Source organism: Megalopta genalis, chromosome 15, assembly GCF_051020955.1.
Source record: "Megalopta genalis isolate 19385.01 chromosome 15, iyMegGena1_principal, whole genome shotgun sequence".
Taxonomy (NCBI): domain Eukaryota; kingdom Metazoa; phylum Arthropoda; class Insecta; order Hymenoptera; family Halictidae; genus Megalopta; species Megalopta genalis.
Genome location: NC_135027.1, coordinates 3,599,647 through 3,618,033, shown reverse-complemented (window position 1 = coordinate 3,618,033; position 18,387 = coordinate 3,599,647). Strand labels below are relative to the sequence as shown.

General features: G+C 47.7%; 1 protein-coding gene across 5 annotated transcripts in view; it reads right to left on the bottom strand.

Annotated features, from left to right (window-relative positions):
* rols (zinc-RING finger and ankyrin repeat domain-containing protein rolling pebbles) overlaps positions 1-18,387 on the bottom strand; it is an 87,165-nt gene that overhangs the window by 3,383 nt on the left and 65,395 nt on the right. For 4 of the 5 annotated variants that reach the window (XM_076526540.1, XM_076526538.1, XM_076526539.1 and 1 more), the window contains 13 exons: positions 6,731-7,101; positions 6,136-6,253; positions 5,892-6,035; positions 5,631-5,771; positions 4,455-5,087; positions 4,051-4,382; positions 3,694-3,972; positions 3,135-3,578; positions 2,846-3,052; positions 1,468-1,734; positions 1,068-1,363; positions 545-993; positions 149-450 (listed from right to left, as the gene is read on the bottom strand). In XM_076526540.1, coding sequence (XP_076382655.1) covers positions 149-450; positions 545-993; positions 1,068-1,363; positions 1,468-1,734; positions 2,846-3,052; positions 3,135-3,578; positions 3,694-3,972; positions 4,051-4,382; positions 4,455-5,087; positions 5,631-5,771; positions 5,892-6,035; positions 6,136-6,253; positions 6,731-7,101 — 3,983 coding nt within the window. The remainder of the gene's footprint in view (positions 1-148; positions 451-544; positions 994-1,067; positions 1,364-1,467; positions 1,735-2,845; positions 3,053-3,134; positions 3,579-3,693; positions 3,973-4,050; positions 4,383-4,454; positions 5,088-5,630; positions 5,772-5,891; positions 6,036-6,135; positions 6,254-6,730; positions 7,102-18,387) is intronic. The other variant, XM_076526541.1, reaches the window with a different exon arrangement.

Genomic DNA, 18,387 nt, shown 5'->3' with positions numbered 1-18,387 from the left:
ATTTTATAGTAAACCGGCTTCACTGCCCAAATTTCTTCAAAGATGTTCTTCGGGGTCTTGCGGTGTTCCAAGGTCACTCGGGTCTTTTTAAAAGCAGATCACACCAGGCCTTTTTGATCATTGTAATATAACGTTGAAATTTTCGTACCTGGAACGCAGCCAAGTCCAAAGGAGTCCTGCCAGTGTTGTCGCTGGTGTTGACATCTGCGCCCCTGTCGATGAGGTTCTGCACAGCAGTGAGCCTTCCCCTGACGCAGGCCCAACAAAGGGCAGTGAGTCCCTCTTTGTCCCTGCTCTCCAACTTGGAGCCCTTGTCGAGGAACAATTCGATCAGGTTCGTATGACCTTCGGACGCGGCTAGCATGAGGGCGGTGCGTCCAGCGAGGTCTCTCTGATCCAGGAGGGTCACAGCATCGTCCAGGATCGTGTCTGTGCTGCTGGACAGCGTACCTGAAGTCAACAGGATCACGAAACCACCAATGAAACTCTTTTCACATTTCCCCACGAAATAAATATCCTCGAACCTGAAGCAGGATCTACCGACCTTGAAGGAATCTCTCAGCAGTTCCCCAGTGGCCCTCCCTCGCGGCAAGCATCAAAGGAGACAGTCCTTTGGCGTTCACAGCCGTAGGTCTAGCACCGCGAGCTAGCAAAGCGGAAACCGTGGCGGTGGACCCGTTCGCAGCTGCTATGGTCAGCGCGGTCTCGCCGATCAGGGTGTCGGGCCTGTCCACGATGACCTCGGCCATGTCCAGGAGATATTCGACGATGGACTCGTGGCCTTGAGCAGCGGCTGCTACCACAGCTTGCTGGGCGGCTTCCTCCCTGCTCATTTCCTGCGAGTTCTCCGGCTCGCTCTCGCCCGATGGAATCACCCAATCACAGGCCAGCAGGTAGCCGACCACCGACAGCCTCCCGTGCCTTGCAGCGTGCACCAGGGGACACTGACCTGCCATGTCCGCGTGCCCCAAAGACGCCCCAGCGGCGGCCAACCTGACGTTCAATCGTTTCGTTCGTTATCGTCGATCCAACCCTTTCCCTTTTGCAAATAATGCCCGGATCCCCACCTTCTGACAACGTCGCAGTGTCCTCGAGCGGCGGCCAACGACAGCGCAGTGCAGCCTTGGCTGTTCGTCAGCTCGACGTCAGCGCCGAATTCTAGCAGCAGGGACACCATCTCGACGGAGCCTTCGTGGGCGTACATGCACAGAGCTGGAGCGTTGCCCAGATACTCGGTGATGTGGTTAGGGGATGCTCCTGCCAGCAAAAGCAACCTCGACACCTTCACGTTCGGGCTGTAGATGTTCCTCAGGGTGCAGAGCGCGGACGAGACGCACTCCGTGGACGATGCTAACCAGATCGCCTGGAAGAGAACGCGGACCGTAGAATGTCTCTGTTCTCGGGTCGCATGCGAACGGCCACGCCTAATCGATCTATCCGTGGCCGCGGAACAGGCAAGCATCATACCTGGAGATCGCGCGAAGGCCAGCAAGGCGCGACGCCTCTGTAAACGTGCGCCTTCAGTATGTGGTGACCCAGTTCCAACGCTTTGTCGCCGTCTAACGGTGCCTGGAGCCGCGACAGCCTGTACGCGATCGCGGCGTGACCCAGCCTCAGGTCGCACAGGAACTTCGTCGATTCTCCCTCATCCCTTCTCATCAACCACTCCCTGAACGACGGGTGGAAGAACATGTACGTGTTGTCCAGCCGTTTCACGAGGAAGCCAGAGAGCATCTGATTAAGAGAACAGCGCACGGTGTTATCCCGTTTTTGAACATCGAATGGGCGGACACGCGGCTGCGAAACGAACGAGCCGGGGTTCCGTTAAACGCCGATCACGAGCGTGAGACTTACTTGATCCCTTCGGCGGCGGCAGGGGACAAAGGAGAAATTATTATTAGAACCGGCGGACTGTTATCGGAGAGCCTGCATAATTCGATCGCCGAGGGCGCGCGTTTGCCTCGACGGGATTACTAATTTCTGGGAAATGGCCGAGGTGCAGCGATGTCTTGGTAGGACTCTCGTTCGTTAAAAAGATCTTGGGAAGACGATATCTGAAGCGACGAGCTCGTCGCGGAAAGTTCGAAAAATGTCGACTCTTCCAAACGGGGAAGAAGTATGAAAAGTTACGAAGAAAAATATTACACGTAAAAGCGCGGATGAAAACAAGGATGAAAGATTGTCTCCTTAAAATAAATATTAAAGGCTTGCTTAACCGTTCGAGTCCCAGGGGTTATTCAGAAAACACGTTCGAAAAGTGGCGAACAGCGTAATGGCGCTTGTCTTAATTGATTGCGAAGAGAACCAAGCGACGCGATAGCGCTCGTCGAGATTGACAAACAAAACAAAAAGAAAAAATATGGAAGAAAGCAGAGCTATGCGAGGTACATGCGTCACTAAAGTTTGATCGCGACACAAGATCTGAACAGCGCGATCGCGCTGCTTGGGACTCAAACGGTTAAAGTTTGTTACAGATATCGTTACTTGAAGAAAGCTCCTAATTTGGGAGTCCATTGAAGCAATTTCTCTAGACACCCTTGAGAGTACCAATCCCTATAGTTGCAGCACTGCTAAGGTCGCCGAAAAAGACTATCCTCACTTGATCCCTTCGGCGGCGGCAGGAGACAAAGGAGAAATTATTATTAGAACCGGCGGAGGAGCTGCATAATTCGATCGCTGATGGCGCGCGTTTGTCTCGACGGGATTACTAATTTCTGGGAAATGGCCGAGGTGTAGCGATGTCTTGGTAGGTCGCTCGTTCGTTAAAAAGATCTTGGAACGACGATATCTGAAGCGACAAGCTCTTCGCGAAGAAGACTATCCTCACAAGACCACAGGTACTCACTTTGAATCTCTGCAGAAAATCCTCCCATGAAACGAATCGGTCGGTGTTCAGCGAGTTGACAGAGTAGAAGATCTCCGGCAGGGTGAGCGGGTACAGCGCGGCCAGGCAAACGCCGAGAAGAGGCTGGACCCTGTCGAAGGACGTGGCCGTCGGGAACCTTAGATTGAAGTGTAGCTGGAATATCTGCGCCAGGGACACGGGCAGCACCTGGACCACCGAGGAAACGTTACGCAAATCGTCCGGAGACACCGCGGGAGCAACATTCGCCGGCTGATAAAGCCGCGCTCACCTTGTAGCTGGCGGATTTAGCCACCAAGTGTCCGCTCTCGATAAGATCGAGGGTCAGCTTGGCGAAGAGAAAGCTGCCCCTGGCCAGCGCCAGCAGGTGCGAGGAGAACCGAGTCTGGTTCGCGCTGCAAGACGATTCTGCTTTGCCGTTCACGGACGCCGTGACGTTCGTTTGAATGGCGGGACTCTGGGCCAGCCTGTAGCCTATGTAATCGGATAGGTCCCGGGTGACGTTGTTCCCGGTGCTGTCGTTCGGGACCTTGTCCAGGGAGACCCGGGTGTAGGGTAGCTGCTTCGCGCACTCCAACAGCTGTGTCCGAACTGTACAGATGATCTTCAGCCAGCTGGGAAAGTTGGGCGCGTGCCTTGTCAGAAAGGATGCTATTGTGTCGCCTCTGTCGGGTCGGTGGTACTCTGCCTCGCAGACCGCGTCGATGAGGATCACCTGGAAAAGATTCGTGATTACGTCAAGGTTAAATTGTTGTCCTGGCAGATCAGCTGACAGACAAGCTGTCAGGTTTAAATAACAAAGGTCGATGCCAAGGTTCTGTCTTTCGTACCATGTTCGAATCCGGCAGCCTGTTCATCTTCTTCAGAGTGGACAAAGGCTCGATGATGCCTCTGGACAGTGCCAGATCAGGGTCCACGGTGCACTCCCTTTGCGACAAGGAGCCTTGAATGTGTGGTTCGGAGAGCAAGTACTCTCTGTAGGAGATCAGCTGAGGAGCTTGGCAGAGCTGAGCTGCCAGAGAGTGTATCAGATCAGGTACCAGGCAGGTGCTGTTGTTGTCCGCTTGGCAGAAGTGATAGGCGACCACGTGGCCAGCCAGTTCTCTCACCTGATCGATAATCGTTGCATCTTGTAGGTGGATATTCGACGGATATATCGTAGAAGAGGAGCCGGAACGTTGACATACCTTCTCGTTAGTATTGCGGATACCAGCATGCAGGGCAGTAGCGCAGCCAGGCTTCTCCTTATCCTTGAGATCTTCCGCGATGTCCGACGGAAGAGATTGCTCCCTCCTTCTGCCGAAGCAACTGTGCTCCACCAGTTGGAGGACTAACGCGGTCTTGCCGGTCCCAGGGGACCCTGAGATCAGGACACCGGGACTGGACCCGTTCACCACGGACTCGATCTCGTGCAACAGCCATTGGCGACCGGTGAACAGCGGGTCTGTTTCCAGGAGGGGTACCTCGAAGAAGAGGGGCTTCAGGGTCAGCTGGGTCGCGTGGTGTTGCATGAAGCGCACTGTAACATAATCGTCCGTCGTGAATCCTCGTCGACTACTCTCAATGATCGTACTTTCAGAATCGAACGTACGCTTGGCGTCTACGGCACCCTTCACGTTTCCGGTCCTGGCCGACCTCCTGGCGCAGGACCTCCGATTCTTGAAGGACTGTCCAGGCTCGTCGGACTGTCCAGCCTGCGAGGCGTTCACGGAATGTCTTCTGGGAGTTAGGGGGCTGGAGCTGCCGTTCGACAGCCCGGAAACGGACACGGACATCGACATGGACATGGAAGTGGACGCGGAAACCGACGTCGAAATCGAAGCCAGGCTTCCGGCGCTGTCGCAGTCCCTGGACTTGCTCTTGCCCTTGGCCTTCGACTTCGGTTTGATGGGACATCTCAAGGCAGCGGCGGCCTCGGCTTCGCTGGACGTTCCGGTCAACGTGGAGACCGGGCTGGTGTTGGTCGAAGCGAGGGTCTGGGTCTCGAAGCTCGTCAGGCTGCTGAACGATGCCGCCGAACTGTCGTGACTTTGAATCGGCACCCTGGATTGACAGGCGCCGGCGCTGGAGCGATTCGGGGCTCCGGGGAGGTCGCTGGTGTCCACGTTGCTGCTGGCGCGGGAATGATTGCTGCCCAACAGGAGTCCCAGCCTCATGTACAGGTCCGACTGCGAGGACTTTCTGGTCTTCGAGGTCAGGGGCTTCACGCAGCCGCCCTCGTCATCTGCAAGCGAAACGCTCGGGGTCAAGAAGGCCGCGGAGGTCTCGCGGGGCGCGGGACACACAGAACGAAACACAGATCACGATGCAGACTCCGTTGCAGAACGACCTCAAGGACGTCTCAAGCATCTACCTAAACTGTTCAAGGTGTTCAGCTACTTTGAGTACTCCACCTTGCTGGAAGTAAAGGGGGTTCGTGCACATAGTGGACGACAGGCGACTCATGCATCAAACTATCAGAGGTCGTTCCGTCGATCGCGTCGTCATTTATCCGGGACTACGATAGGGCAAAGGGTGGAGGACGACGCGTTGAAGTCGTCATTAGGACGAACGACGCGATTCACGGAACGACCTAATTGCACTCGGTGCTCTACGAGAGGCGCGGCGAGAAAGAAAGACGCCGCGCCAGGTGACAGAGTGAAGACCGGAGGAGGTATCTCATCGTCGGGAATAGAAAGGCAGGTGTGACTCCGTTCATCCTCAACCTTCAAGCAGCCTGCGATCAACTCCAAACAATGCACACTCGAGTCTAAAGTGGTCTCCCTGCCTGTGAGTTTGCTCCTCGGCTCGATCAGCTGGTTCAGACCGTCGCTCGCCGTCCCTTGACTGCTGCTCCACAAAGATTTGATTTTCCCCAGCACTACACCCGGCCATCTTGACTTCCCTTCCCAAGAGGAGGTCATCCAAACTGCGTGTGCGTGCGGGTATCAAGGTTAATACGATTCGGAAGCTGGCTCCCGGTGCGGCGACATAGTTTGTGCGCTAATTCGGAGAGCCTATCTCTGCGACAACGGGGGCCAGGACTTACCTGAAAGGGCGGAGGGGTTGTCGTTGGCGACGGGTTCGGGGGACGAGGCACCTCTTCTGGACGATCTCTGGGGGACGAACGAGCTCCTCAGCACCTTCGGGTTCAGGAAGAACCTTTTCCTTTGATTCGGGGGCGTCGGGCAGCCTGGAAATAGGAGTTCGCGTTGCGATTAGGATCGATCTTGCCGGAAGGCTAATTCGTAATTCGCGAATAACGTAGGCATGCTCGTCGTTAGGCCACGTACTTTGCGTCATGATTTGCAGCTTCTGTCGGCCCTGAGACCCCGAGGAGGACTCCGGCTGAGCCGATTGTTTGCCCCTCGAGCCTTTAGCTACCAAAGAGGACTCGTCGGCGTCCCGTTGCTGAAGCAAGAAGCACAGAAACAACGAGCTATTTAATAGCAGGGTCTACGAGAAGAAAAACCACGCGAACATTACATCCGCGCGACGCGTCAACGCTGTGTTTGTTCGTCGGCGATTTCAGCGCGAAGTACACAAGTGGCATAATTTCTGCGCAAATACCACATAGCAAAGGTCCCGGCTCCTCCGACGAGCCGTAGACCGGGGGTCAAGAAAAATGGTAACAGGCTAATGAGCGTCTTTTCTCTTTCACTTTCCTAGCCGGGTTCATCAATAGCAATCAGTATCCTGGACTCGAGAGCCGTCTGGCTCTGAGTAATCGCAATCAAACAAAGGCCTCTCGTTGAACAATAGTCCGCAAACGTTCTAGACATTCCACCGGTCTTCGAGAGAGGAGAGCCGGTGCTTTGAGAGCGTCGTCGTGGAACAAAACCGGCCGCGAACGATGACGGCGATGACGACGGCGTCGATGATGCTTACGTGCATGACTCGTGACGGGAGGTTTGCTCTCGTGGTGACTTTCGTGCGTGGTCTGGGGCTGCCGCAGAGAGAGTTCACCGTCGATGACTCATCGATCCAGCCGTCCGTGGGCGCGAGGATGGACATGGGGCCTGAAGACCCGGCGAGCACGTCCCTGAAGGGCCCCTCCAGGCCATCCTCGTCGTTGAAGTCCGCGCGGAGGCACAGCGGGCAGGCCTCGCTCCGGAACAGGCACGAGTAGCAACGCTCGTGTCCGCAGGAGTCGATCAGCCGACGCTTCTTCCCTTTGTCGAACGGCATCTCGCAGGAAGGGCACGTCGAGCCACCCAGCATCCCCGTCGACTCCACCAGCGCCCGGATCTGCGCCAGGTCTGCAACAAGATTACGGGTCCATTCAGCGACGTTCGAGGACACTCGAGTTTATAGACTTCGGTTAGTCCGCTAGAGAAATTTTTGGCAGCTGAAGGTTGGGGCATCTCTAGCCCTCCAGTCGCCCTTCATACTTTAGCTACCGCCTTTAGCTACCTCCTGCTGTCGCTCGTAAAGCGTCTTTCAACAAGAGCTACCGATAGCTTGTTCTGAATAAATCACGTTTAAATTTATAAGGTGGACTTTTGATTGTACCTTTTGGTACGATTATTTAGAATTGTGTATGAAATAAAATATCAGTCAAATGGCCACACAAACGCTTGGATGTTCATATTCTTTTTATGGACTTGGATGTTCATATATTATTCATATTTTTCAGATCATCGGTGTTTTGTGGATTATTTTTGTATACTCTGTGGAGCAACGTCAGATAACAAGATTATTACCATACTGCGGATTTTATGCATTTATAATAAAAATGGTTAGATGAAATTTCAAACAATGAAAATATTAAACGAATTAAAGACATGTATTATTTTTAACTCACTGCAATTATAATTAAAGAAGGAAAGACATTTTTATTTGACTCATTTATGTTACAATTGATGAAAATAAATTTCATTTCGCATAAAGATCCGCAGTCTAGTTATAACAATAATCTACGAATCACCGATGAACTGAAAAATAACGTCCAGCGATGCGAATTTAGAAGAAGAAGTGGTTAAGTGCAAAAAGTGTTCGGCTGGTCAAATATTGTATTCCATACATAATTGTAAACGATCGTGCCAAAAGTGTAGAACGATAATTTGTTCAATTAAAAAATTGAAAAAGAGCTGTTGGCGAAAGACCCTTGTCGAAAGAACCTTGTTGAAAGCTCCTTCATTATACATGAAAAATTGTGCTAAACGAGCATTGCTTCTGTCTGGTGCATGAAACAGAGGCCCCATTTAGGGTTTTCTACTGTCGTTGGAGATTTCCTTAATCTTTCGAATTAATTAGCAAGGACTATATAGTTAGACGGTGACTTCTGTTCGATAGATCAAACAGATTTTCTCTGCGCATCTATGCAAATCTACTAACCTCAATATATGGTACACACTCGAGTTCCTCGAGGTGCATACACAGAGGGTGAATTTCTCCACTCGTCGAACTCGAGTGTACCAAGCCACTTGCAGTTTTGAGGATTAGAAACTTGTTGGAGAAATTCAGTATTCCGGGGAGTTGGGATGCTAGAGAGAGAGAGAGAGAGAGAGAGAGAGAGAGAGATTTGTCATCTAAGACAATCTTGAACGGATTTTTGATTCTAGGGAGTTTATATTTGAGAATCCAGGTATTCGAGACGAATGTCATGTAGAAATTCGATGTCGGTGCTAAAACTTAGTTCCCTAAAACAACGACTGACACCAAGGGAATTGCTTTTACTCAAGCAGTTACAGATTATTCGGATCATCTCGACGATCTAGCAAGTTCAGCATCGAGTTAAGTGACTGAAACAGTTCCAAATCCTTCAGAGATCATGGCAATATCAACTCAAGATGTTTAAATAGTCCCAAATCCTTCAGAAGATCATTTGAACATCGACTTCAGGTGTTGGAACGGTTTCAAAACATTCCACATATCGTTTCAAATACTTCAAAAGATCATCTGATACAACTGAAGATGCTTAAATAGTTTCAAATCCTTCAGAAGATCATCTGAACATCAACTTCGGATGCTGAAACAGTTTCAAATCCTTCAGAAGATCATCTGAACATCAACTTCAGGTGCTGGAACAGTTTGAAATCTTTCAGAAGATCATTTCAAATCCTTCAAAAGATCGCCTCAAAAGATTGAAGACGCTGAAACAGTCCTAAATCCTTCAGAAGATCAACTGAGCATCAACTTCAGGTGTTGGAACGGTTTCAAAACCTTTAGAATATCGTTTCAAATACTTCAAAAGATCATCTGAAACAACTGAAGATACTGAAACTGTTCCAAATCCTTCAGAAGATCATCCGAGCATCAACTTCAGGTGCTGGAACAGTTTGAAAACCTTCAGAATATCATTGTAAATCCTTCAAAAGATCGCCTCAAAAGACTGAAGATGCTGAAACAGTTCCAAATCCTTCAGAAAATCATCCAAACATCAACTCCAGATGCTGAAACAGTTTAAAAACCTTCAGAATATCGTTTCAGCATTAACATCAAATGCTGAAACAGTCCCAAATCCTTCGAAAGATCATCTGAATGAACGAAAAATGCTAAAAACAGTTCCAAATCCTCCGAAATATGATCTGAACAGGAAGGAATCTAGCTCCCCAGTAACAACGATCAAAGCTGCTCGGCCAAATTCGTAGCAGAGGCGAGTTGGAGGCGCTGCAGAGAAGACGTCGGAAGCTGAACGATGGCGCCCGAGACTCCGTCCATTTTGCATGCAGGCAGAGGATAGGGCACGGGCCACGACTTCCGTGAAACGAGCCGAGCGGACGTTCCACTTTAACGAGTCCGCGAGTAGGTTCGTTTGACAGCGGGACCATCTGTCACGAACAATCTGTACGGGGCCCGGTATCTCGGTTAGTAGAGACACGTCGTGTGTCAGGGAAGCGCCGTTCGTTCATCGATAATGGATAAACGAGCCGTGGAGTCGAAGGCGCCATATACTTAAAGGATTCTAGAAAGTGAGGTCAAGAGGAGAGCCTCGCGTGTTCTCCCCTCGGTCGTCCTCGGCTACGAAGCGAACGCGGAACGAGAACCTGCCGGCTCCGTCGACTGCGCTTCTATTTCTGATCGCTGTGATCCTCTCGATCGATTCCACCTTTCCTCGTGCCGTTCCTCATCTTTCGATATTTACGATCGACAACAGATAATCGGCCACGATCCGCCGTCGGGAAATCATGTTCTGCGCCTCGCCAGCCACGCCGGAAGACGCTTGGATTTTCTATATTCTCTATACGCTTCTATATTTTCTATACGCTTCTACACGCTTCTATATTTTCTATACGCTTCTACACGCTTCTATATTTTCTATACGCTTCTACACGCTTCTACACGCTTCTATACGCTTCTATACGCTTCTATACGCTTCTATACGCTTCTATATTCTTCTATATTCTTCTATATTCTTCTATATTCTTCTATATTCTTCTATATTTTTCTATATTTTCTACGTCAAGGATTCTTCGCGAAGAGTCAACAAACCCTGGCGGATTCTATACCTACACTATTCCGCGTTGTCTTTAAGTGCAATTACTATAGGAAAGAACACTGTCGCCGTTGGTTAATTGACTACTTTGAAAACCCGAGGGGCCCGTGATGCAATCACAAGAGATTGTGCAAGGCACGCTGCGGCTTATTCGGTATTATTTCAATTTTTCTGCACGAATGAAATGCGTCGCCTTGCAACGAATTCTCGTCATCCCAGAAATAGTAGGCGATTCATAAAAGTTCATGATTCTCATATAAATCACTGCTTTGCGCAGCATTGTTTATGCATGCGAGGATCCGAGATGCATGCGCATCGTTCTAAAATGTTTACACGAAGTGACTGGTCACGGGAGAATTATAGAACGGGCACGAGAAGTCAGGTGTCGGCCGCTATAGCGAGTTTCTCGATCCTCTCCTTTCCGGCGATCGCCTAATGCCGTAATTACGGGCGACGAGGGTTCAACGCTCGCGGAGGAAGGATCACGGAGAGGAACTGAATGGGTCGAGGTATGCAAATTGCGGATTAATACGATCACGATGAGTGGTCGTGGCGGGTTCGGTCGTGGGCGCTGCTTCAACGATCACATTGTGCAATTGATGCGCTCCGGGCGAGGATGCGCGACCGGTCGCCGGCCATTAAACGACGCCGTTAGTATTCAGATATTTGGCGAAACACTGGGATCATTGTGCGCCGATCATTTCGTCGGCCAATGTTTCGCCTCGTCGCGCACGGACGAGCCCAATTAAAAAGCTATTAAATGGTGCGATGCGGCGTTCTGGCTCATCCGTCGACGCGATTAGAATGCAACTTGCGCTCGGAACGACTGGCCGGGGCTACATGTTTGTTCTTCCTTCTGTATGGCGGTAATCCCGTTTGAAAGATCGTGCCTCTGAATCGTTGAATCAACAGATATTAATAGATCGAGCGCGATGCTGTCTCGCGAACGCTGATTTCCACGAAAGAAAAACAGGAATCGAAATCACAATGAAACTTTTACGTAAAACTGCGAGCAACGTATCGGCCAGAACTTGGCATTATTCGAATTGTTTCCAAGGGATATTTGTTTAAGATTATTATCCGAACGAATTCTGTTTAGTCGGATATTACAGTCGAATATTTTATTCGAATAACGATTATTCATTATTCGTCATGAATCATTCTGTCTATTTATTCGAACGAATCCTTATTCGAATGAATTCTTATTCGAATGGATATTTATTCGATAGTGTCGAGTGAAATTTTATTCGTTAGTCTTTATTTGGTTCTCTAAGAATAAACGTAAATAAAAATATCGTTCAATAAAAAATTATTTAGCGATAAAAATAGTGCTACGAACAGCAACAGGGGATTGCTAAGGCTGTTACCTAGTGGCTTAAATGTTTTCTAAAAATAGAAACTGGTTAAGAAACTGCCTTTCGCAATTACAAGCATTATGATCAATCGGACATATCTGGAAATGGTATTGAATAAAGCTTAACAAGATGAAAATGTGTACCGAATATTCGGTATCTGAATAGAACAGTTTTCGAAGCAACAGGCTCCTATAATTGTAATCTTCATCAATCAATCGTAAGATCGCGCACCTGCGTAACATGTGAGTAATGGTAGCAACCTCTCAGGACTGTCATTTACCATCATAAATATTTTTTATGTATACAAAGTAGTCGGTTAAGAAATTTAATGTTCCCTTAGCCTCCACTTAGCAGCTTTGAATACAGGATGAATTTTTTTTTTGGCCGAGACACGCTGCTCTGGAAAAGCTGCAGTTGACGAGGTAGATTACAGATCTTCCTGCGCCTATAGTAATTTCTAGCGAATGAATTCTAACGAAATGAAAAGCGTAGAAATTATAAAAATTGCACTTAATAATGTTCCTTTAATCGGAACATTTGCAGCAATATCTAATGAATAAATTTTAACGAAATGAACAGTCTTGCAAGTATAAAAATTGCACCTAATGATCTTCCTTTAATCGGAACATTTGCAGCAATATCTAATGAATAAATTTTAACGAAATGAACAGTCTTGCAAGTATAAAAATTGCACCGAATAATCTTTCTTTTAATTAGAACATTTGCAGCAATATCCAGCGAATAAATTCTAACGAAATAAAAATTGCATCAATTGTAAAAATTGCACCGGAATTTCTTCCATGAATTAGAACATTTCAAGCGATATCTATTGAATAAATTCGAACGAAATGAAGAGTCTAACAATCTCAAAAATCTGCACTGAATATTCTTCCTTTAATTACAACATTTACAGTAATTTCTAGTGAATGAATCTCTAACGAAACGAAATATCCAGCATTCTCAAAAACTGCACCGAATATTCTTCCATAAATTCGAACATTCGCAGCAATTTCTAGTGAACGAATATCAACGAAACAAAGAGCCAAACAATCTCTCGAAAACAGCACCGAACGTTCCTGATCCAATTAGATCGTTTCTCGAAGCAACAGGCTTTCGTACGGTCCGAAGCTTCGCCGATCGATCCGAAAATCGCGCACCTGTTGATCCAGAGCCCGGCGCAGGCAAGTTTCGCGTGCAGTGTCTGCCGAGAGCCTGCAATTTTCATAAGTTCACGCATCGCCGATCGCGATGCTCGGCTCCGTGTCATCGATCCAGACAGGCAATCGTCCGAAACGGTGTCGGCGGGAACTCGCGTGCGCCCGCAGCCGGCAAGAAAAACGCGACACACGCCGAAGAAAGGAGCGAAATAAAGGAAAAAGAAGGGAGAGAGAGACCAGGCAGAAGGAAGTAATTCGGGTCGCGCGACCCTTTATCCCGGTAAGTCCGTGCGAGAGGCAGGTGCAACTCGGGGCTCTCGCTGCGTTACCGTAAGCTGGGTCAACGCACCCGACGCCGCGCCGGAGAGACCTCGCTTCCACGGTAAACTCGTACAACATCAGAAAACATACACAACACGCAACGCGATGTCGTTTTCTCCGGAGGCATCACTGACTCACGCGCGTTTCCGCCGGGTATCCAGTTTCTACCTAAGAGCATCGGCAGCTCGACGTCGTCTTCGTCGTCGTCGTCGTCGCCGGATGTCGCGGGTCGGAACGTTCGACACCGCGCCCTTTTACGCCTCTTTTCCCTTTATGCTAATCCTAAACCACGAATGTCACGGATTCCATCCGCGCGAAGTCAATTCTCTGAAGCAGATTGTATTGTAAACAAATTTTCTGCATGCAACACAGATTAGACGAAAGCATGCAGGCAACAGACAATTTTGTTCTTTGTTTTAATCATGCGAGCAGATTCAAGATAACACGATAGTCTTCCCGATGTTTTAATCCTAAGCGTTCGGAAGATTTATCTACACGCAACTTGGGGGCCAATTTTGCTAAACAAAGCTGAATCGAAATAAAAATCGTTATACCGCTTGTGCTATTTTGTAGGAATGGATAAATAAAAGATTTCTATTTATATATTTTTCGCGATTACTTTACAGTGTGAAAAGAAATAATAACTGAAAAGAAATGCTATTTCGACACGAAAGCGTCGCTGTATCGGCGACATCCGAGTGCAATTTAACTCGTTGTCACACAATTTGTTTCGCAACGATGCCGGTTAGAATTTCTTTGTTATCGATAATCTCGTAGACTTCCTATTTCCTATTACCACTTGAACTTCATGCAAAAATTGAGGGAGACTGGAATACCGTAGAGACGTAAAATTTTAACGAACTATGTGGAATGAACATCGTTCTGACGTTTTTTTAGTTACAACAGAATACATACTGCTGGAACGATCGCCACGTGAAGATCTTCGAAACCAGCATTTCAGCAGACGATTTCACAAAACCGATCAGAAAAACAGCCTAGACAGCTGTAAACAGCTAATGAATCCTTCAAAACGCCCACAAGTGTTCTCCAGACAAGTTTTTTCCGGCTTAGCGCAACGGAAGCCGTCGGCCGTTCTTTTTCATACCGTTGGATCGGTCTGAACGAAGCGAGGTTTTTACGAGCGACAGCAGAAACAACAAACTGACGCGTACCTGCTGCGGGTTTCCCTTTTCCGCGATAGTCACGAGCCCCCCCAGCCGAACGCGGTTTCGCCGGCTGGCATTTCCTATTGTGATCGAACGGTGTTCCCGGGTTTCGGGATTTTTTCGGGGCCAGCGCGATCGCGCGATCTAACAAGGTGAGAACGAGCCGAGAGAGCCGGCCGGTGCGCCTTGAACCGTGTAAATCCGGCGTCTATTATTCCCACGTTTCCTAGACCGTGACTGTTCGCAACATCAAAGCCTCTCGATCGAGTGGGAGGCTCTCCACGCTTCGAACTTCCTCCCGGCGTGCGGTCCGTTCCGTTTTTCTGAGGCTCTGCTCTCGCGGGAAGAGAGAGGATCATAGGGCAACGGGCCCCGGCCCGTTCTCGACTTTCTCCAATTATTCCGAAGGCGAGAATGAACCGACAACGGCGAACCGACTCGCTGGAAAATGACCCGATTTCTTATCGGCCCGGGACGCGACCGTGTGCAACCGGTGTCCGACAATCAATGGATCGCGTTGTCGTTGTCAACGGGACCAGCGATCGCGTGAGAAGACCCTATGCCGTCGCAGCTGTTGCCCCATTGCTACCCCCTTGATCGCGCGCGATTCTTGCGAAGACTCGCTAAGTGATTGATATTTTAAGATAGAGGACCAATCACTGTGCCATGTTCGCGGGCTTTAGGAGTAAGCGCTATTAAAAACAACTTTAACAATTTAATTGACATTTATTGGAAACTTAAAGATTTTCAAAGTGTCTTTTAACGGTATAAATTTTCTCATGACATAAATCTGATTCGAATATTAGGAGAAAAAGGTTTTGGAGCCAGTTACTGTGTGCTTATGATGTGCAAAGATCAGTTACTGTGCTCCCTCTCTGAATACTGAGCTTCAGTTACCGTGCTCCCTCTCTGAATACTGTGCTTCAGTTACTGTGCCCCTCCCCAAATATCGAGTCCCTATAATTATGCATAATAAAAATATGTTTAACACATTTTAATAAATTTTATTTTCTGTAAAAAAATGTAGTATTAGAGTAAACCATTTAAAAGTTTACATTAGAGATAACTGCTCTAATAAAGTCTCATATTTATATTTCTTCTTTATAAATATATGACAGAGATGATTTCAGACTGTGTACGATAATTGAACTACTCAAACTGATACTGAAAACAAGAATTTAAGTAAATTATCGTTGCTTCGTTTATATCCGAAATTTTAATACGTTTTATCAAAACAATCAACAATGTGATATCTTAGAACGATTTATATTTCACTGAATATTGATCTTCATTCGTTCAGAATTTTCTTAAGCTTTCTCATAAGCTTTACAGAAATTTTCGCGAAAATTCGATATCAAAAAATGCAAATAACTCGTTCGGTATTTCAAGAATTTCCGTCTTTTACAAGCTTAATTTTATCAAATAAACATCGCATTGAATTGAAATAAAAAAAATGTCATGAATATAAAAAGTTAATTACGCTTGAATATAAATTAAGCATACGTGTACGCCGAAGCTGCTTGCATCCTGCATCGAGGCTTGCATCGAGACTTGCACGGATGGCGGCGCGTTTCCACGAGCGCAGTGAAGGTGCAGCTTTCGATCCATCGATTGACCTTTCACTGGGCTTTAGCCGCTCCGTTTCGCTACCTTTTAATTTGCTTAGGCATCGGGATCGAGGTAGCTGCGTGCCAGATATCAACACCGAATAGTTCGATACGGTAGCCGATGCGATGGTTCCGCATTCTTCACCCTTCGCGATCCTACGGACCAGTCCGCGCCCGACTGTTCCCTCGGCGTTTCTCCGGCTTAATCAAGAAACAGTTCTCAGCCCGATCGAAGCATTTCACGGTGTTACGAGCATGATAAGGGAAAAGAAAAGAGGCGGAGTATCGGCGCGACGGAAACGTCCTCGTGCGAAACCGTCGAGCATCGTTGGACCGTGAACGAAGCTCTTGTCTGCCGCTAACTTTCCCACAGAGAAGAAAGAGAAGAAAGAGACGAAAGGGGAGAAAGAGAAGAAAGAGTAGAAGGAAAACATTGCTCGATTTTGCCCGGTTCGCTTCTCTCTGGTCAAACGCGTTCGCCGTCGACGTTCACTTGGGAACCAATCATCACCGATCACCGTTCCATTTGCCGCAATGCATATCTGCATTCCCGGTTCGTGGCGGTTCTAATAAAATTTAGGACTTAGGGGAACGGATGAACGGTGCTCGGAGCATTCCGATCTATTAATTAGCGCAGTGGGCGGCCACGGTCGGGCTTTTGGTCGTTTTGGGCGTGACTCAGAGCTTCCACTCCCCCCCCCCCCCGACGCAACACGAAATAATCGGTACAGTCGATTTCTTCATAAATAAGCAAAATTTTTAAAATTACAAAGGGAAATAAAAGTAAAGCAAATTAAATAGAATAATTAAATATTAAAATTAGAGTTATTTTGTTCTTGTTCAATTATAATTCGCCTTGCATTATTAGTGGCACTGCTACTTTTTACAACTAATTTGCAAAATCCTTCTTTGTCTCAATTTCGAGGTTAATGGACTTGCACCGATTGGCTCGCGAGCCGTCCAAAATACTAATTATCATTTACCAAAGATAACTTTCACGGGAACCAATCAAATCTCCCAAACAATTCAGTCGAACTCGTTGCTGCACGCCGGCGTTATTCAAATTTATTTATAGCATAGACCACCAATGGGGACAATAAACACTGTCAGACCGTTAGCAGCATCCATCGGGCCCAAAAGCCCACGGAAACTCCTTCCAGAAGCTCCGGGCCCTATCGTCCATTAGCCAAGCAGGGCCTACATTCGACCATAAGGTCCGCTAATTGAACCGAACGAAAGAGAGAAGTATAAATCCGGATGCTGGGTCCATGGAAATCCAGTATCGACTCTCCCCTCGCCCCCTGGCTCGGAAAGGATCGTAAAATCTCGTTAAATCGGCCTCGTTCTGGCTCCCCTCTGCACGGGATCACCGCCGAAGAGGCCCTCTTTCCCGTCGGGCCCCGTTCGAGCAGACTCGGGCCGCCGATAAAATACGACGCGGACCGAGAACGGCCGCGATTAAGGCCCCGGTTCACGAGCTGGGCCCCGGGCGAACGTCCCACCTGTCCCGGCGTGCCCGTCGCCCGTTTTCGCCCGTCGTCGGAGTCTCTTGCTCGCGAGGCCCGACGCCGCGTTCCTCGTAAATCGGCGATCTGACCCGAATCTGGCCCGCTGTCGCTGGGACATTGTTTACGGGTTATTTACGGAACGGTCTCCAGACCCGGGTTAAATAGCATTTTAAATGGCAAATAGTAGATAGATATTTTATTTTAGATCATACGCGCAGTCGCGAAAATAAATATGTTTAATTTGTTGGAAAGAATGTATACCTTCGGAAATAAAATATTTTATTCGTTGTAAGAACTTTCTGAGATAATATTTCAAATAGTAGTTTCATTTGAAGAACGCTGAAAATATTTGTACCATAGTACAGAATGTTTCATTCACTTAATTTATCATCATCGGGAAAGATATTTTTATTTTACTAAATCATATAAAATATAATTATAAATATGATTATCTTCAACGAATATTTCTGAAGACAATTAATTTCATTTGCAATTTTGGATATTACAATTTCTTACGTTATCTCGTTCTGCGTTACGTTAATCATTTTAGCAATTTATATTCATAGCTACAGGAAGTATTCTGTTTTATGTGCTATAAGTTGTTAAAATAACAGATACTTTATTTTATGTTTTCGATTATCAAAGTAAAATATTTATATTCATGCCGTAGCTTTCGATTACAAAAATAAGCTATTTTACTTAACGAATTGCGCTGATCGAAGAGGCCGAAGGATATTTGTTCGAATAAATTAGCTAATCTTTTCAGCGGGGCATATTAATGAACATACTCGAAGGTCTGACAGGTTGATCGAATTAACGAAGGTCCTCCTCGTCCTTTAGCTGCCGAGCAAAGTGGTGACCAGCGTTGACAGTAATACCGTCCGCCTGGGCTGCAATCGACAACTTTATTCGGCGGGGATCTATCATCGTGAAAGGCAGTGTCGCTGTCGGTGATTCAAAAAGGAACACTTTCGTGTAATGGCTGTTGCGAGA